Here is a 21,517-nt window from a genome sequence, read left to right on the forward strand (position 1 = left end):
ACTAGGTGTTTTTTTTGTAAATGTTTTGTTTTTTGTTTTAGTCACTTCCCTATACTGACCCGCTGCAAGCAATTAATAGCCACTATCCCTACTGCCGCTGAGACCTGTTTGTTGGTTGTACCCACGTTTGCAGTTATTGCAGTGTCTTTGAATACTAGTTGTGACACTTTCCCCGTGATATATCACTCTTCTTTGGACTCTCAGTAGTAGTGGACTATATGATTAGCCCCTTTGTGAGGAATACGGTCCGATTGTCTGTAATATGTATTGTTCTTGATGAAATGAATATCATCATCTTTGACAAAGAAGTGCAAAGTTAGAAGCTTGAACTTTATGGAGCAAAGATTCTCTCGTCTGATTGCCGTATGATAATCACTAGTCCTGACTATAATTATTCCCATGACAGTGGCTCCGTGGACACAATGGAAGATGAGTTAATAACGTTGGATCACACAGAACAAAGTACAGTTTGTTTCTGATCACACGTGCTTGTTAAAAAAATTGTGTGATATCTCTCGACTCCCTCTCGTTCTCAACCCTGCATGACACCTTCAGAGGCTTTTGTCCATTTGCCAACTTGCAGGAATGTGAATTTGTTCAAAAGTTTAAAAAAAATAAAAAAAGAGCAGGAAAAAGAGCAACGGGAAAGTAAGACAAATGTATCTCTCTGGCCCTTATTTACCAGCTTACAGCGGCAGCCTGGGCCCTGTGGTGCAAATCATCCCCTCTCTCCCACCTGCCTTTCCTGGCTTTGTCTACTGTCACTATCAAATAAAGCGAATATGGCAAAACCCAAAAGAGATGATGATTTTGGCAGTTGTGTGAAAGTTTGCACATTTCATGCAAACAAAAACATAAAAAAATGTCGCCTCTTTTCTTGTGGCTGTCTCAATGTTGATGGTATATTTAGGGAACTGAAACATTAAATTATTTGCATCTCTGGAAAGCAGCTACAAAAGCTCCTCCTCTTCATGCGTCTGCACTGCCCTTCGATGAGTACAGTGACGTGGCCGGAAGAACATCAGGCGAATTGACAACAATAAACTGGAAAATACAACTGACAGCAGCAGGACAGACGACCAGTGAGGGAGTCTTTTTGTCACCTCGCACTCTGGTTTGGCCAAAAAAGTAAGCGAGTGCGACAAGCAGTTTTCTCAACATGTTGTGTTGTTTGTGTTTACAATAGCTGATAACATTAAAGTATGTGATCCATACTAGTAGTCTCCTCATGAACACCTTTGCTGTCTTTACATCCTCTGGCTGCTCATTGTTTTTTGTTGAGTGTTTGCACAAGGAGAGAGACTTGGCAAAGGGAACTGAAGTATTTGGGGTGTCAGAAGCTAGCACACAATGCATCCTGGTACATGTAGGCACTGCTAGCACTGCTCAGGCAGCAGGGAAATCAGAAAACCTCAGCATTTTTTTTTTTTTTTTTTTTATATCAATATTGGACACAAAGGAATTAATTGCTTCAACTGCAGCAATTTAGAGATTTAAAAAAAAGTTCCATTTTATTGACTAAAAGCAACCCAGCAGAACAAATTAAGATTAATAGAGACGCATTTTCCCAAAAGCATTATACCGTGATGAACATCGATACCACCTATCTGCAGCGGTCTGCCTGACTGGCTATAATCTGAACTTGTATCTTGAATATACGAGTGTCTCAAAAAACTGAAATATTAAAAAAGGTGCAGTAACTTCACTCACAGGTTCTCCCACGGCAGGACTCACCCTGTCTGGCTTCTCTTCAGGGGGATCAGGACAGGATGACACCTCGGCCAAGGCCACTCTCAGCAGAGAGTCAAACAGGGGCACGGCGAGGTCAGAGTTCACCACCCCTGAGCGAGACAGCTGGTCTCTCACCTCAAACAGAGTATCCTCCACCGACCGGAGCTATAGACGAGGGGAGATGTAACCGTTTGATCCGAGCCAACGTAAGCATATTTCTTTTTGTGGTTTGTGTGTTCAGGGATTAATTGGATGGTATGATATTGTTTGACATACCTGATGAGAGAGCTCAGGCTCTATCCTCTGCAGGGCTGAGTTGGCACTGTGTAAACAAATAGCCAGCAAAGCCTCAAGGAGACGAATACTTTGGAGTTGCCATTCTTCCTCCAGCTTCTTCGCTGGATCTTTGGTCTTTCCCTCAGCAGGACCGGTGCTGAGGGTGTCGGCTGAATCACGAGATGTGTCTTCCAGTCCCAGTGAAGTGGGCGGGATGGTGGACTCAGGGCTGCCTTTAGCTTTACCATCTCTCTTCTTCTTTGCTTTTCCATCTTTAGTCTTACAAGAGAGTTTCTGGATAACCATGGCCATGAGGCGCAAGCAGACATCCAGTCCTCCTAGCCTGAAAAACTGCCTCTGGAACAACGGGCTGGCCAGGTAGATCCACCGGCACACTGACCAAACATCTGCAGCGCGTCGCACCTGCTCTTTGGAGGGCAAAGCTACACTGTCTGGGGACAGATAAGGTAGCCGCCCGCCCAGAGGTTCACTCGCTGTGCTGTCGTAACCTGAAGTGTCTTCGGAGTCGTTGACTGAGTCCCGGTCAGAATCAGCCTCTTTGCTGACGCAGAGGAAGGCCACACACAAGAAGAGGTTGATGACATGGAGGTGGGTCTCTGTTTGACTGCGCCCCGGTACACGGCCCTGCCCACTACGGCTCTTATGACGCGGATACACCTCCTTCAGGCCCTCATAGAACTTGCTGAGGCTCTGTGGGCCCTCTCCGACCCCTTGCGACCCCAGTTCCTCCGCCAGGCCTAAGACGGCCTCCCTTTCTTCAGCATCAGCGCCCTGCAGCTCCTGGAGCACCCCGTCAGCCTGCTGGTGTCCAATGCCTATAATCAGAGTCTCAAACACCTTCAACGCCAAAGAGCGTGTATGGTCCAGGTAGACGAGCTCTGTCACCTGGTTGAGCCCATTACAACTGATGAAAAGGTCCCTGATCACCCTGCAACACAAAATATCAGAAACTAAGCAAAGTAAAACAGAAGGTGGATAGTGCACACACGTAACATAAATATAGACAATTGCAATCACTTTGAATAAAATTGTTATATCTGAATTTACAGTACCATTTACTTAAAATGTAATCCAAGGAAGAATATGGCAATGCACATGTCATTAGCCAAGGAAATAATTAAAGCAATAACAAACAGCCAGACTCTTTTCCCATCACTAATTTCATGTCTTCCCACCAGGTTTCAAATATAATGACCACCTTGACACAACCATGGCTTTACATAACTAAGTCATCATCTATAATATAATGCATTAATTGTCAAGGTCTCTACATTGGACATGAACACACCTGCTACATTTTCTAAAATTCCCACTTCAGTCACTGCATTTGCTTTGTTTTTCTGTTGTTTATTTTAATGAGCAACATGAAAGACATTCACATTGTGTCAGTATTATCTGAAGGTGAGGAACATAATTTACTCAGCAAAACGGAGGTCACATTTCACCCTTTTAAATTTGTTGACTACTGGTATTCTCTCTCGCCCTCTCGCTCTCTCGCTCTCTCACTCAGTCAGAGCACACGGTTTTGTCTCCAGTATGAAGTGAAACAGATGTTCAGTTGAAGCCTTGAGCACAGAGCATGAAATAGACAAAATGTGATGGATTATTAACTTGTTGATTTTTTATTTTTTTTCCCTCTAACTCCAACTCTTTCTTCAGCCATCCTTTAAATTAATGTAGAGTTGATGAATTCTGCTTTTTCAGAACATTTCCTCTTTTCATTAGTGGTGTGAAAGTCCATCAGGATGACTAACCATTAGTCTGCATATTTAATGCTCTCATCTAAAAAATATGAGTTCTGTTATGCAGAAAGCTATAGAAGTAGTGCCAGATGACGTAGAAGTAGGCAAGATGTCAGATGATGAACAACTATAAGAGAATTACTTGCCATTTTTAGGTTCAACTTTTTTTGGCATAACTTAAAAAAAAATATTTACACTGTATAAGAAGGTGTTGACAAAAAGGCTTCAGTTGCATTGACTGATTTCAAACAATCAGGCCAAAGATGATCAGCCAAACATTTAAAATTCAGTTGTCATCATCTGAAGTTTGCAAAACTGAACCACAGTCCAAATGGCAGCCTCAGCAGTTTTAACTTGTGTAAATGTCATTTGCATGTTTCATGAATGTGCATAATATCAAATAATGACATATACAACTGACGGAACCGTTGATAACATTTTTCTCATTTATATCTACTGTATATTAATCAACCTTAACAATAAAAGTAATACACAGTTTTACAGTCAGCTAGATTTACAGCATCACCAATATTTAGAAAAAAATATGTAAATGGCCCAGTAGATGGAGCTGTACAGTCTAACCTACTGAGGCTGACCATATGCTACGAAAGCAACTAACTCTGATCACTTTGATCCTGACGAGGAGTAAACATTACATTGCGGTTGCCATTTGTACTGTTTACTGATTTAAATTCAGTGTATTCAAAATTATGAAGGACATGTATGCTTTACTGAGGCGGACACGTGAGTTTTGTAGTTTAGGAGGGGTCTCAAATAAAGGGTGGCAATTGTTGAGTGTTTTGGATAACTAGCACATCGAAGAACAACAACAGTAAGGTTGAGTTATTAAGTTGTTTATGTTTGCTAATTTTATCCTTTATCTCATCGGCCAATTAAAACATATTTACATGCCCGTTGTCATCAGCAACTTGATCATCAGACAAAAAAGTATTTAAAAGGTACATCCCTTGTAATTCCAATTATGGGGCTTCCACATGTCATTAAGTGGCAAACATCCACTGAAGATGTTTGAAGAAAAACATGTTGAAGATAAATGCAGGACAAGATGAACTGTTCAAATGTTAAATTTATGTAAAATGCTGCGCATGATCCTCTAAAGTGACACTTATCTGAATGGAAGACTTGTATAATGTTACCTTTTACATAGTCATTAGGACCTAAAATTGTCTCTGAAAGTGTCTTTTGAAAAGGGTTAGATGAACAACATCACAGCTGTAAAGACTTTGAATGTCAGTCAAACCTGCAGAGAGCAGAATAAACTCTCTGAATTTTAATAACGAAAACTATCAGCCCACTGCTGACAGAACATCTCAAGGCATCCAGCCATCTATTTTCTAAACCCGTTGATCCTGTTTTAAGGTCGCAGGGGGACACAACTAATCCCAGCATGCAGTGGGCAAGAGCCGGGACACAACCGAGACGGGTTACCGGGGTTAACAAACGGACAGAAAAACACATTCTCCCTCACACATGAGCCTTTAAGTGCTCACTTAACCTGCATGTCTGTTGAAGCAGGGAAGTCTGTATTCAACTGACAATATTCAAACTAAAGTTAAACCCAATCAATACAGTATTATACCAATTCGATTTTGCTGCATTTTGATAAACGTATGTGGAAAAACAGCACCTGCTTTTTCCAGACTACTGTACTCGTAACAGTGTTACATAAACAGTCAATAATCCTCCATCTCATTCAGCTCACATAGCAATGATCAATTATTGATAAGCATCAATTAGCAATGACCTGGAGAGACAGATCCAATGGCAAACAATGTCCAAGTAGATTAGGTATCAGACTTTGAACTGGCTGATTATATTTACATCATGTGATCATGTCAACTCCCTACATTTTTCAAAATAGGTATCTGCATCACTTGACTTTAATAAAACCAAAAACTTTGATAATTTTTTGACAACTTGCAGATACAATTTGCTTGACCTAAAATGTAAAACCTAAAGCACATATTTGGCACAAATCCTAAATGCAGTCCAACACTAAAGGGAAATAAATCAAAGCAATAACTGAAAAAAATAGACAAGCAAGCAAAAATGTAAAACAGCTCACCTCGATTTGAGAAGCGCTGGTAAAGTTTGCAGGTAAACAAGAAGGACCTCCACAGGCAGGCACCGCGTGTGATAGCTGCAGACCTGAGTACAGACAGTGGAAACCCCCAGTTGTTGGGCATGGTGTGCCAGCTCCACCCCTCTCTGCAGCACAGGATTGAAGATGTGCGTGTAGAGCTGCCACTGCACTACAGCATTGCCTCGGAGGGTCAGGTGGCACACATGACCGGCTATCTGCTGACTTAGGTGCCAGTCCTCACCAAACACCAGCTCCTGGTAGGCCTCCAGAGCATCCCACTTCCACAGCATGTCCTCAGCCCCCCCTCCACTTGGCAGGATACCCTGGGAGCGGTAACACAGACTGGTCGAAATAGTTGAAGGCTCCCCGTGCTGCAGTGTCTCCTCCAGGCCTGGCAGCTGGCTGCTATCCAGAGTACAGATGTTACAGGAGGCCAGCTTGGCTTTCTCTGAAGGCTGCCCCCCACCGAGCTGGTCTAAGATCAGTCTACCCAGGACACTGAGTATATGAGACTGGTAACTACGCAGACCCGGAGCCTGAAAGGCATGTAGCAAGGGTCCTACCACCGATCGAGGGTCCATACAACAGCAGATCCCAACAGCCTGCACCCCAGCCAATACCTGCAACACAGCTGGCCCACTGGGGGACAGCCGCTGCAAGAGCCGTAGACATTGGTGGGCGCAGGCAGCCAAGCAGCAGCAGCGCTCAGGGTAACGCACTGCATCTCCCTCCACCCCTTCCTTGCCTTCTCCGTCCTCTTCAAAGGGATTTCTTCTAGCAGCCTGCTTGAATGCAGACACGGGCAAACCTGACAGGTCTCTGTGGTGATGCAGGAAGTGGGAATACTCGCAGCGACGGTGGCGGCGCCGGGCACATACAGACTGATGCAGCTGCTCTGACTTTGCCTTCTTAACAGCGCTGATGATCTTGAAGACTCCTGCAATGAGACCTCGTAGCCTCTCTGAAGCCTCACCACCTACTTCAGAATCAATGGCCCTGCCAAGTCCCTCCAGTCGCAGCACTGTGGCCTCAAAGAGATCCAGGCCACGGTGCTGGACGAATTCATGGATGAGCTCCAGAGCCTGGCTAAAGAAAAAGGGGTTGGGCGTAGAAGCCTGCAGGCAACCCAGCAGCACTTGTAGCACTCCCTCTAAAAGCTCTGGGAGCAGTAGCGCTCTGTGACGGTAACGGGAGAACGAGAAGTCATCCTGAACCTCTTGCAGAGTCTTCTTGGGCCGCGGAGCAAAAGGGTTACTCTGTCTGTCCAAGCAGCTCCGGATTTTGAGGGTGGCTCGCAGCAAGTCTGTCAGACTACGTCTCAGGCTGTCTGGAAGGCTGTCGTTCTGACTCACATCCACTGACATGAGGTGCAGGATGGTGCGCAGTAGCATCCTCTGGACCAGTGCAATCGGCTCCTCCGTCCAGCCTCCAGCGAGCTCCTCCGCCCCTGTTCCACCGCCACCTCCTGCCCCTGGACCACAGCACTCTCCAAACTCAGTCAGGATCTCTGTGAGAGTCGGGACAACACTGACAGCCAGGCCAGGGTTGTTGTTGATGCTCATGTCAAACTTGCACACCTTCTCCAGCAGGGAAAGCAACACATGGCAGAGGTCAAAGGGCGAGTTTTCCATGCGGTTGAATATTGATATTGCAGCTGGGTCTGTGAGAGTTTCGTTGTCAGCTGTCTGGGACCCACGGGGTCTGGGATGGGGGTATGGTGCACTCATGGCTTCTGTGGTGGACGTTAACTGTGAGGCCTCTGAACGATGATGCTGGCAGCTTACCTGGATGGTAGAGCCATGTGATCTTCGGCTCCTCGCACCACCTGGGCCTGATACAGCTTTGTCTTCAGTGTTGGCTTCTGAATCTGAGGTAGAAACCTGGGACTTGCGAGCATCTTTTACAGAGTATTTCTGCGCAATCCTGCGTGACCTCCGTGACTTCCAGGTGCCGCTGCCAACCCGGGACCTCTTCCCAGTGTTCTGCTCATCTGCCGCAGCCTTCTGTCCTGTTCTGAGAGGGACGGCCTTCACCTCCCGGCTAAAGAAAACTTCCAGTAAGGACGGCAGGGTGAAATCTGTCAACAACAAAAACACCTGTCAGCCTTAGCATACTCTACCAAGTATACTTCTAGAAAAACACAGAAACCCAAATTGCTTCGTGAAGTAATATTACAGGAATGCCTGAAAAAACACTGGACTCTGTATATCAAGAAACTACTTTTGTCTGGACCACACAAGCTGGACAGACCTTTAAACACAAATTAAATCACTGAGTGAGCGAGGGCTGGAGCTAGGTTGGATCAGTAGGAGGGACGCCTGTGAAGGGGTATTACATTGTTGAATGTGTTAATGTTACGAATAGGATTAGCTATTAGTTGATTGACAGTGAAACAACCAATCACAGCGTACACTTAACAAAAAAAATAACAGCAGAGTAGAGTTTGCGGTGGGCATCCCTCCCGCTGATCCATTCAAGCACCATCCATAAGTGATTGATTGAGTGATGAAGTTACACTATGGGTTGGTTGAATGTCCCGTGACTAGCCAATGAAGTCACACCATTGGCCGGCCAAATGCCGCTACGTCCTGTCTCTGTTTCAAATTAAAAGCCCTCTAATGTTTCATGACACGTTCCAGCCATGTAATAGGTTTTGACCTAGTCTTGTTTGGTGTACAATGCGGAGCATAATGCTCAGCTGCATGCCACAGTGTGTTTGTTAAAACACTCAGTAAGCAAGAATTAATTAAGGTAAAAATGTCTAGGGTCCATGTCAGAGAGAATTAGCAGCCCTGTACTAAATGCTGGAGTCATCCTGAGGTCACAGACCTCTGCAACCACTACCCCCCTCCTATTCTGTGGCACGGTGTCACACTGAGATCTATCATACTTAATCGTTAAATTGATTAATCCATTGCGAAATGAGTACAGTACAGAGTTTGCAGTGTTAAGGAAGTAAAGTACTAAATAAAAATAAGTCATTCTATGAGCATATCGCAGACACGATTTACAACCCAAACCAATGTGCACACATTCAAATGCATTCACACAGAGCCACCAAACCTGGTGCTGCAACATTGCTTGTAAATTTGTACAGAAGTATGTAAAAGATCAAAGATGAAACAAATATATAAATAAACAAAAAATGTTTGTCTCATAAAATCCAGTCAGCATTTTTGTTCATTTGTGCAAACGATGTTTCTGCTCACATGTCACAGAAGTATGTAATGTGTAGCAAATTTTATGCTCATAAAATTAAGTATTTAAATTAATACCATTAGTTGCACAACAGGAATAAAAAAGTAGTCACATGGGCAGACTGATGTACATGCTGCCAATGTCAATATTACAAATAAACAAGTATTACAGGAGCGTTTGTGGGTACTCACCTGGGGCTTTTTCCTCCTGCACAGGAATCTTCCACACCAGTGGAAGTAAAGACAGCAGCAGAGTGAGCAGCTCCTCCCGACAGGTCAGCTCCTGAGAGGACAACAGAACACACAATTTACCGAGAAAGCCTCCCCTTCCCTTCCCTTCTCCTGTTGGTCACACTCTCATGTCACCCCAAGACACTCCCACCAGCACACACTCTCAAATACACTTCATTCAACGGTCCCTTTGGGTTTCACTACTCTCAACAGGGACAATTTAGTCCTTCACATAAGATTTGCTTTGTACCTGAATAAAACTCATTTCCAAAATTATTTCAGCTGCAAATGAATACATTTGTTTATTTTCACACTTAATCAGTTAGTTAGTTATTTAGTCTTCAGTGCAAGTGTGACACGCAGAAATGTAGCAGCTACCTGTCAGACTTACTCCCGAGACCTTGGAGAGCTCATGTCAATCCAGTGCATTCCTCCTTCAGGTGTTAATTAAAAAGCTTATCTTGTTTGTTTAGAAAGACAGTCAAAAACCTACAGTGTTTTCCCTGTATGATACATACTGCATTAAACCCTTAAATGTTGTGTAATCAATTTCACTTCAGGATTATTCTGAATATTTCAAATTACTATGTTCAGCTACTTTGTTTTTGTCATAATCTCATCATAAGTAATACTTCTGAGTTTGTGCAGCTCCATTCATCATCGAATGGTCGTCTTGGATTCAGACATGAGCTCTTTCTTAAAGGTGATGGGTAATTTACTGACAGTTTTTAGTCTAACCACTTCTAACTGTACATCATACAGATTTACAGATCTTTATACAGATTTTTTTATGAAGCTGTCGCTGAGCATTTGCAATTATTCAGTTGGTGACACACCAAGAGATGACAGTAAGCAGATATTTAACACTTTTAAATTAACATTCAAATCCAACACATTTAACAAAAACAAACAAATCAAAAAAATTATTCTTGCCATTTTTCAAAGAAATCCTATTTTATTGTGTGTTTTATCATGATGAAAGTGGAATGGTTTTACTTATGTTACAAATAAGTAGTGTTACTACTGTTAAATAAAGAACGTTTTACAGAGTAGACAAAGTTAAGTCAACAGAGCCGGAGAATCTAACAAGTGGAACAAACACAACTCAAAATAAATGTTCTACTAAATTCAAATGTGATTAAAAAAGCATGAGTTTTTATGAAGCGTCTCTGATTGTCATTAAAGGCTCGATTCCATCCAGCACACAGCTGGAGTTTGTGTGATAACATGTTCCCCCATAAATGCATTAAAAACTGTACTAAATGGTCCAATTCAAAGAGAGAAAATATTGAATGTGTGTGAAATTAGCTAAAAGATGTGAATAAAATGAGGCCACAGAGAAACTGATAAAGAGGGTGACATTCAGAAGACTTTTTTTTTTTTTAACTGACTGAGCTCAGGTTCACATCTCTCTCTCAGGGACAAACTGGTATTTTGGTGACATTACACCAAATGAGAACCAAGGCTGTTGGATTTCTGGTCAAAATGCTCTTATGTTATATCAGTCTACCTCATTGACTGTGGCACACTGTAGCAGCCTGAATGTTGTTGGTATTTTGCCTTTTATTCACTGATTAACTTTCTATGCAGCAAACTTCACATAATTTGAAGTGAACACCTCATAAATCCTCAAAATGTCGTTTCCAACTCTGCTGGTCTCACACAAAAACACCAGTCATAATTCAGTCTGAAAAAAAAATCATCTATCATCTATCAAATCAATACATAAAAACACAGAGGGCTCTATCCATGATGCGCATGAGGGTTTTAAGATATGTAATAATGTGCTTACATAGGTGGGTGCATAATGTGCATACACTGCTAGTTACACACTCCAGGAGGTGCAGCAGTCCACAAAACAGCAAAAGATCAAAAGTAAAAAGATTACAGAGTGAAAGATTATTATTGTGCACATCAATCTGCGTACTAGCAGATGGGGTTTCCTCTACTTGGGAAATCCGCTATCACTACAGCGATCAGCCAAGTTGCAAGTGCGCCTGGCTTTTAAAGGGAATGGGAGATGAAGATATGCACACTCTGCTGGATTCAATTATTGTTATTTATTTAAGAAATAAAGTGCAACCCCTTTGAACTATGTGCCGTACTTTGTACTCAGATTATAACCAGCTAAAGTGGACATGGACACGCCTTAAATGCGCTTGTGCCAGGCGCTGTACACTGTGCTGCTTAGATCGCTACAATATAGCCCTGAGTGCGCTGTAGCGTGGGCTCTGCCGCTCTACACACCACAGCAGTGTGTAGGCAGAGGAAACACTGGGCTCTGTCAGAGCCTGGTGGCAATTAATAGAGCAAACAATACCTGCCTCTGTGAGACCATTCCTGCCATTTAACTCAAGCACCTAAATAGAGTGCTCTGAACGCACTGTCACAGGCAGTGTGTAACTTGAGAGTGGAAAACTTTGCCCTTCGTCCAGCTGTATTTCTACCAGTATTGTGCCACATCACAACCGTAAAATCTGTGAGAAGTAGAATTAACATGTTTTGTGTAATGTATAGTTAAAAAAATACACAAAAATATACTTTACATCTGACATACTATTCTGAAAGTTGTATAACTGTGCTACCGAGCTGTTCTTAACAGATTTACATCAACCTCTTGCATGCAGCAGCAGCAGCGGAGCAAAATTATAAACTTTCTGCAATCAACCAGACAATCAAACAACATGTGGGCACTGCAGAGCAAACTTCCTCTCCAGATATAATCACCTTGCCAGTTTTGGTAACACCAGACATGGATGGAGAGGCAGAGCCAAAATATTGTGGTCTCAAAACTAATGCACAAGTGTGTGTGCAGTGTTATCATTTAGTACAGTGTCTGGAAATCAAAACGTTCATGTTCAGGGAGACTGACATCGAAATTGAACTGTTCTCCAAATGTGAAAAATGTTTAATAACAATCATTTAAGTCCAGTGGGAAAGAAACACTTAAAATATACAGTATGTTCTGCTGAATGCCATCTTGTTTGTTCACAAAATCAATCAAGAGCATCTTATCAGTGCATAACCTAAATTTCTCTGTTGGTTTTATGGCATTGTGCTCATTAAATACTTTCAATCTCACCAGCTGATGTCTGTGTGATGTTTGCAAGATGTTTGTGTGTTTACATTACACTGTATTTCTATTGCAAAGTTTGTTTGCAATTTCCTTTTGATGACCAGAGATTAGCTGCTGCAGAGGTTTTTATGTCTTGAAATTAGAATTTGCCAAGCCGATGTTGAACTTTGCTTAAGCAGCTGTTCAACACATTAATTAAGATGTGAGGCTGAATCTAGTGGCCAAATGCTTACTGTGAGGATTCGCTTTCTCTATGAGGGCAGAAAATTCGGTTACCTCTTCCTTGTGCAGTCGTCACAACAGATGTCGTTCCCTTCTCTGTAGTTAAAGCCTTGATAATTTGTTATAACAGTTGTTGCTGTACTTTTCTGACTGCTGAAATAAAAACCTCCACTGCTGCTACCACAGTCTCAAATGTACATGTTGTGTGATTTGGCTTCAAAGGAAAGGACAAATGTGCCAAGCTTTTCCTTACCTGGTCTATGATGGAGTCCAGGGTGCTGAGCAACAGGAAGCCCCGCCCCCTGACCAGGTACTCGCCCAGTGCCACCATGTGACTCTCCTCCTCGTCTTCCTCCCGTGCCTCCGCTCTCTGAGCCACCGCACTGCATAGTTGATGTACATCCGTCAGGAACTCCCTCGCCAGTGTGTTACTGGCCCCACTCATGTCTGAGCTACAACAGAGGACATAAAAGAGCTGAAGGCTGTGGCACAATCACATTATCCACACGTGTGTTACACACACTCCACACCGCTTTGTAGCATTATGAGGTATCTTTAGGGGCATGAATTTGAATTTAATCATGAAATGAAATGAAAATGAAAAGTTATGAAACCATCTTTAAATACATCACTTCCTTAAAAATATACTTTCTTGACTTCCTTAACCCGGACCAGACATCTCATCTGAAACAGACCTGGGAAAAAGAAATTGGTAAACCAATATCTGATAACCGTTGGGTTCGTATTCTGGACTTATCCCACTCCTCCTCTGTTTGTGTGAGACACCGGCTGCTGCAACGCAAGGTTTTGTTTCGTGTACACTACACAAATGCCCGTCTGGCTAAAACCTACCCAAATATGAATGACAGCTGCAATAGGTGCAAACAATCACTTGCCAACCATACCCATATGTTTTGGTCATGCCCAAATTTAAAAGATTTTTGGGATCAAATATTCAATACACTTGGGACAGTACTGGGTATAAAACTTATACATACATATACATACATACATATATATATATATATATATATATATTCAATACACTTGGGACCGTACTGGGTATAAAACTTATACATATATATTAGTTTGTTTTTGATTTTTTTTTTTCTTGATTTCTATTATTATTATATATATATTTTTTTTTAGTTGTTGTTGTTATGGTGGTTGTTGTTTTGAGGATCTTTTGTCTCCGTTTGAATCAATCTTTCGACCATACCTCCTCAGAGTGATTTTGTTTGTTTGTTCGTTGTATTTGTAATTTCTGTATTCAGTGGCAGTTTGTCACAGTTACACTACCTCCAAGCGACACACAACTGAATGTAATATCCTGGATATCCCAACTTCTTGGAGGTAGTCCTGTCCTCCTTTTCTGTCTAAAGTATTTGTAAAATCAATAAAAAAGATTTAAAAGAAAAATATACTTTCTTTCTAGTGTGAGGCTATGGCGGCAACTTAAATGAAAACTAGTAAGTTTAGAGTTCATCTCGGTGTGAAAATAAAACAATCACAGATCAGTCATACTTAAATGCATATAAAAATGGATGCAGCAGATACAGATTTACCATATTAGTTGTTTTGTCAATTCAATTTTAATGCCGACTTAATTTTTAAAAACAATATATTTTTCCAGAGTATGTTGAGATGATACTGAAACTGTCTAATACAAAGTATTGCTGTAAAAGCAAAAGAAAATAAACGTTTTCCAAAATTGCAGTTTGATGATGATCATGCTTGAATCTTGTTTGGATTTTATATTTAATGAACTAATGTGACAAAACAGAGGGTAATCACATTCGCTGATCTGTTAGGGGAAACCTAATTGAAATGTCTGAATACCGACTGCAACACAAATGCAGTGAGGGAAAAGAAAAATAGCCGAATCCGACTACCTTGAAAAGTGCAAGCTGACAACATGGTGAGGTCTCGGTAATACGGTTGTTTGTTCGTCACAAAAAACAAAACAACCTGAATTAATTCTGCTTAAAAATATACTACAAAAAGCGGGTGGTTTTTAGATCAGCCCCAAGCCTTTAAATATTCTGTAGGTCTCAACATCATACACACACCTCTTTCCACCTCATTCACATTCCTATCACACTCACCTCGACGTGTTAAAGACATGGTCTCAGGACGCAGCCATAATTAATTCCATCAGACGGTTGACAAATAACTCAGTGTTCACATTTACATCTCTGCTGTTGTACTCTGATCCAAACTGACTTACAACATAATAATAATAATAATCTCACACGTTAAGTAGTAGGACTAGGTTAATAAAACCTGTAACAAATATTTTTAAGTAAAAAACACTACACCTAATTTCTGACAGGTCTCATGTATCGTCCGTCTCATCTTACCAAATGTTACTGGGCCTAAGCGTTTCCCTCCAGTCATCTTGTGTGTGCTCCAAGCTTGACTGCAGATCTGCTGGCGGTATCTGCATACCTCCTCACACGACTACTGACTGAATTTTCTGTTCAGCAGCACAAATTCCATTAAATTGGAATTTCAAATGGAAGCTTTCCAGATTTGCAGCAGATCAGCGTATCACATGAAAGCATGTGATGTCACATGGCGAGAGGACTGGTCTTGGGAATACTGACGAGCCCCCGGTGCCCTGTACAAGACCTCTGTAATCGACAATCACTCACAGTAACTTCCTTTGTGTTCTCCACTACAACAACTGGGACTTTTTATGCACAAATGGGCCAGTTAGGAAAAAGCGGCAGAAAGAGACATTTTTGAATTTTGTTTTCGTAACATCTGTAACCTCCACAACTTTCCAGATCCTTCATCTTTACAAATTCCTCTTATATGGCCATTAATTTCAGACCCACATTGAATTATTTTATTCTTTGATTATTTTCTATTTCCACTCTTGTTTCTTATCAAGATTGCCTGGCTTCCATAAAACACACTAATCCTGTCAAAACCAATTCCATGAAGATATTTAGGGAATTATGTACAAACCATGTTATTTTTCTACATTTCAACTCTTTTCTTTTATTTATTGCAGTTCTAATCTTGGCTCTAATTGAGGCCACAACGTTTCCAATAACAGGCTAAACATGTTATGCTAAAAGGTCTCCACTCTTTTGGAGAGATTGCCAATACAGTAAGGCCTGAATCCTCATTCTACACTGCAGGAACAAGCTGATTTTTAGTCTTATAGGAGGGCTACCACTTGACTTCAACAGCACTGCAGCAGCACTAATAATACCGAGCACTAAGGAGAAAACATGCACTACATCAGGGCTCTAAGGTGGAAGTATTTCACTCGCATTTGTGCCTAAAAACAGATATGTGTGAACCTATGAACCTATGTAAAATAATCTAGAAGCACGTGCCAATAAAGATCACAACCTACCATAATCTGTTGTCACAAACGAAACATATCAGCTGAATACAAGGCAACTGTGATTATTACACATTATCAGAAAGTGAAATGGTGATGTTACCACAAGCCTACAACTACTTCTTTCAGGTTGAAGACACAATGACTACCAGTTCAGACCAGTTTCAGACTGGAGAAGTGAGAGTAGCTGTACATTTCAAATCATCTTGTCTGGAATCTTTGGTGTAAACTGGATATGTATATATATTTATATTGAATCAGTCCTTTAATGTGTAAAAAATAAATTGAATATCTTAAAAATCATTTGTAATATTTTATATAAAAAGCTGTGTTCTAATCGTCCGTCCAGGCGGAAGGAGCACAAACACTCGCGTAGTGCAGGAGAAATATGTATGTGATAAATAAGTTGGTAATCAATTTCTTTGTGTGCTCCTCATTTTTTTCATTCAGTGTGTTGAAAAAGAAAAGGTTAGCGTAGAGACCTTTGGATAAACATGCTTTCTAGATAAGATTGAAAAGAAGGTCAGAAAATTATGAAAGAAGAAAATAAAGCAAAGAGAAGGATTTGGTCCTAACAAACCAATCACACGAGGTGCCTGGTGGTGTCAGCTAAGCCTGCATAGTTATCATGCAGAGATCTGCACATGTTGTACACCTTCAGCATATCGATGAACACACTAAGGGGCACCTGCAGCTCCGGCACCTCCATGCACAGTTGAGACACCATGTTATAAATGTGGTATGAGATCTGACAAAGACCTGAAAAACACTGTCTGGCTTAATGACTCCAAGCAAATTAAAAACGAATTAAGCAAATAAAAAGAGTTATTATGGTGTTTGTTTTGTATCTGTGAAGAATTTAGTCTCATGTAATACACAACTATGGTACTCAGTTCATTACATTGATAAGCAACTTAATTATTTTATGCAGAATTTTGCACAAAGTACAAAGATACTCTTCTTATTATTTGTATATTTAAATAATTATCTATATCAAATTGCCGCAAATTATATGGAATTGTTTCTGGCTGAAACATCTTTCCACTGAATGGAGTTTATTTAGGTCACAGGTCACCCTCTAACAGGACCAACGCACATACTGTGTAAAAGGCTTTGACATGCTATCAGTGAGTAAGACCACATCACCACTCAAACAAATCACATCTGTTTTTATCTTACCACGACATTTAGTACTCACTATTTTGTGATTGTGATGAAGGTAATGCAGATTCTGGAGGAGCAGATGACACAATAATGATAAACAGAAGGTAAAATCAACCCTCTGATCTACTGTGTGTCAGTGAAGCAGAGACAAAGTGACCTCGCCATACTTTAGCCATAGTTTATGCCAGGTTTGACATCCTAACATTAGCTTTTGTAATTCATAGTAAAGCTATTGCTTGTATTGTGTTATCTAAGACACTTTAATTAAAAAGGAAGCTTTAATTAAACAGTCCGAGCTGCATCTTCATCTGTAAAGTCTAAAACACAAACTTAATCAACTCCGGGCTCAGAGTAATGGATTATATAAATATATCAACAAAACAAACAGCTAACTTGTTGACAAATCAGCCTGGACTGGAAAAACCCAATAAAGGAAAATGCGGTAAAAAAAAAAAAATACCATTCTGATTTTTGTGTTTTGCAGACAGTCTTTGCTTGTCAGCTATTAAAAACGTTATTCTATCTAATTGCTTCAGCAGCTTCGTCCTCTCGGCCCTTTCATTGCAAACACAAGACAGTGATTAGAAACGTGGTAAACAGAGATAATGGTTTCCATGATATCTTCCCACTCTGGCCAATTATTGTGATGTTGTTCACTCCAGCTGAGTTACTTATACAGGCTTCGTTCGGCTCTGTCCTTCACTGTGTGGATCGAGCTTTAGATAATATTCATATACAGTCTGGGTCTGCATGGGTCCACCTGTCCTATGAAAGAGTAAAACCAACAATGCCATTGTCAGGATTCCTGCAGACAATGCATTGTTAATAAGGGTGTCAGGAGCTATTGTGATGTCATGGAGGCGCACATGGTTTCACTGTATTAATGTCTCTGGCTTTACTATAAACAATACAACATTAAGAGTGTGTTCGCACAGGTTGTGTATTTGTAGGGATTTAATTCACTGTGGATGTTTTACTGCTTTAGTTTTGTTTTGTCCGATGAATTTGAATCTGTCTGTCAGGACTCCAATGAGTTCAGCTGTGATGGCTGTTTGTGAATCTAAACATGGTTATAAATGATTTAAAGTGAAGTAAATGAAGTTAAAGTTTTTTTTGTTTTTTTTTATTGTTGTCTTGCACTGGTACCAAAAGAAGCTCTTTGATTAACACAGGTTTCAGAGATTCATATATTTTCTGTTCAGATAATCTCTACAAATCTGCACTGCTTTTAAATGGATCTATGCAACACTGCATTCATATTCAGGTGTTGAGACTAATCTGTTGTCATGTTCTTCCAACAAAGTTTCGCCATCTTTCGGAAAAATTGCATCACAATGTTGCAAATCTACAATCTAAACAACCAAAGTTGAAGACATTTTACGGCAGTACAGCACAATGATGGGAGGATTTTGTGTCTGTACTTTGATTCTGGTTGATCCCACAGAATAAAACATTAAACTGCCTGAAGCTTTAAAAGAGGACCTTATTTTAGGCATTTTAACCAAAACCCCATTCAAACTAATCACTTTTCAGCTGAAGGAACACATGGCTCACGAATACTAATGAAACCACTTAATTCTAGGTAGTGTGTGTGTGTGTGTGTGTGTGTGTGTGTGTGTGTGTGTGTGTGTGTGTGTGTGTGTGATGTGTGTGATTTATTTAAACTCAACAGAATATAAACAAGAGGTACTCAAGGTTCCTAATGCCCAACAGTTTTTCTCATCAATATGTAAATCTATGCAGGAAGGTACTCTAAAAGCTAATGCACCATGATTACACAATGTCTGCACCCTCCACTATAATGGCAGGACACTAAGTGATGAGAATAAATCTGTCATTTCTGCAGGTTTTTTCCTGGTCAGACAAGAAAAGAAAAAGACTGAAGTAACTGCAGGTGTGTTTGCTGGTTTTGCACTCAGTCCATGTCACAACTGGCATTAAGTCTCATACATGCATTCAGTTGTACGTTGCCAGAGTTTCATAATTGGCAAACATTTAATTATCAATCTTCTATCATAACAGAAACTTTCTGAACCCTATTCACTGTATTACTGCTGAGAAAGCTGTCTTAGGCATGTTACTGTAACATTAAATTCTCAAGACTATTTTAAGTAACCAATAAACAAAGGTTTTACTAACCCTGACTGAGACAACACCCCCGTTACGTCACATTTGAGAAGTTAACACGTTGATGAGCCCTTACCAGAATCTTAGTGCATCTTTGGTGCTGTGGTTGGGGTGGTGCTGCACGTAGTGGAACAGACAGAGGAAATTCTCCAGACTCTGAAGGCTGACCTGATAAGAGACACACAAGAGTAGGCACATGAATCCAACTCAGAATATTACTTGCACTACCATAAAAGAGGAACTGAAATGAAAAAGATACGACATAAAAACATTTCCTTCTCACTCGAAAAACCCATCGTGAGTTTACTGTGTGAAGTTTTACAATCATTACAAATGATGGCAAAGTCAGTTAAATAGAGATATAAAAGCCCTTAATGTCATTAGACTGTTACGCTCGTATGGATTGTTCAGATCACATTTGGTAGTGAGAGTCAGTATATTGTATTTTTCTTCTTTAACCTCCCATTGAAAAAACACTGGTACTAAAACAATATTTAATCCCCAGCACCACATGTCACATTGTAGATATGCACATTCTAAATTGTTTCCTGGAGCATGTTATTACCGTTTTGACTGATTTTCTGATTTATCTTTATCAAAACTCATGATCAAAGTGACGCTTTGTTACATTACATTTTTTACGTTACTTTTCATTTAGCTGACGCTTTCATCCAAAGCGACTTACAATTGAATTTGAAAAAGAGTCTGGTGCACAGCCCGTCACCATACAACTTAAAACCACAATCAGCAATAAAAGAATAATACCAGAGAATCCCACAATTTTAGAAGACAAAGACCATACAAAGATGAAATCAGCCTTGTCACAGAGCGGCGGTCAGAGCCTGAATCTCCCCCCAAAGCTGCCATGGCAACCGTGACTTTCTTAACCGTGAGACACCTGACCGCCTTCAACTGCGTTACCAGTTCCAGGGTAGTGTGTTAATACCTTCCCGGCAGACGTGAGGACTAAAGCAGCGTACTGCCGTCCCTTTACACCACGCAGGAGCTATCTTTACGCCTCTGCTAATCTGACACCACCGACTGGATTCATTGAGGCAACGCTGATCCCTGACTGATGTGGCTGCTCTGAGTGTCTGGGTCACAAAGCCGAAGAAGAGACACCACGCAGTGCAAATCACATTACACGCAGTCCGACAACTGATGGCACTGACAGGATACATGGAAGATGGAAAATACTTAAATACATTAGATTCACTGACATTTGAGAGCTATACAAAATATTTTCATCATGAAGGGATGCCTACAGTTTTATTTTCAAGTTATGATTGGTAAAATGACACAATATGTATAGTTGGCCCACCGAAGGTAATGTGAGGTAAGGGTAGACGCCAGGCTGCTGAAATAATATCACGATATTTTAGAGTATGTCTGCAATAATACTCTTGGTGATATGACTAAATACTGAAAAATATTTCATTTCTAATATTAAAACCATACTATTGCAACAAAATAAGTGTTATAGTTTTATATGTCATCAGAAACACAACAGTTTGCCTTGAAATATTCAGTAAAAACTAAACAAAAGTTATCTCCCAGTTCTTCAGTTTGCAAACAAGAACAGTAATTCAAGAGTGAGATTCAGTTTCAGCATTTAAAAAATAGTCGTATTCAGCCATACTTCTTGTGGACAAGTTACACATTAAGTACAATAGCGAAGCCCATTAGAGAGCTACGCACGTACTCTTAGAACTGGAGTTACGTCCAGTAACTACTATTTATGCAACGTAACAACATGACATCATGATATGATATGATTTTATTAAATCAAATTAAAAATTGTACAGTATTATTGTGAATGATATGGTGATAGGGTACACTTCTACCGCAAGGCAACATGTAAACGACGTGTGAACTGAAACCAACATTTTATGTTCAGCAGATTTAACTAGATACCAACAAACAAATTCAATCAAATCAAATTATTGTATTCTTCCCTCAGATGCAACAAAAATGTGACCAAAGCAACTCACTATTAGACATTTTGATAAAAAAAAAAATAACATACTTGGAAAATAAATGCAAACTAAAAGATCACTGACCCCTTTAAAAAAAATACTGAAATATATTCAATTTTCTGATCTTATTATTCTATACAACGTGGACTTAAACATAACCTGGAGATTTTTTTGTTCACTGGTCCTGCTGGAGCAAATGTCTGTGTATCATGTATGCAGGGCACACGTGATGAAGCATGCAAGCAACATGATACACACGCTTGGCGAATGCTTCGTGCTATTGGACTGATCG

The 21,517-nt window shown here is 40.6% G+C and overlaps 1 protein-coding gene across 7 annotated transcripts in view; it reads right to left on the reverse strand.

The window, feature by feature from the left end:
- lyst (lysosomal trafficking regulator) overlaps positions 1-21,517 on the reverse strand; it is a 66,042-nt gene that overhangs the window by 35,790 nt on the left and 8,735 nt on the right. For 4 of the 7 annotated variants that reach the window (XM_069145046.1, XM_069145047.1, XM_069145049.1 and 1 more), the window contains 6 exons: positions 19,326-19,417; positions 12,854-13,052; positions 9,264-9,354; positions 5,857-7,951; positions 2,008-2,956; positions 1,711-1,896 (listed from right to left, as the gene is read on the reverse strand). In XM_069145046.1, the coding sequence (XP_069001147.1) occupies positions 1,711-1,896; positions 2,008-2,956; positions 5,857-7,951; positions 9,264-9,354; positions 12,854-13,052; positions 19,326-19,417 (3,612 nt within the window). Of the gene's footprint in view, positions 1-1,710; positions 1,897-2,007; positions 2,957-5,856; positions 7,952-9,263; positions 9,355-12,853; positions 13,053-14,960; positions 15,090-19,325; positions 19,418-21,517 lie in introns of those variants that run through there. The other 3 variants (XM_069145051.1, XM_069145050.1, XM_069145052.1) reach the window with 2 other exon arrangements.

The sequence above is a fragment of the Embiotoca jacksoni genome, unplaced genomic scaffold, assembly GCF_022577435.1.
Source record: "Embiotoca jacksoni isolate LCO1_2020_lvr unplaced genomic scaffold, fEmbJac1.0.p SCAF_12, whole genome shotgun sequence".
In the NCBI taxonomy this organism is placed as follows: Eukaryota; Metazoa; Chordata; class Actinopteri; family Embiotocidae; genus Embiotoca; species Embiotoca jacksoni.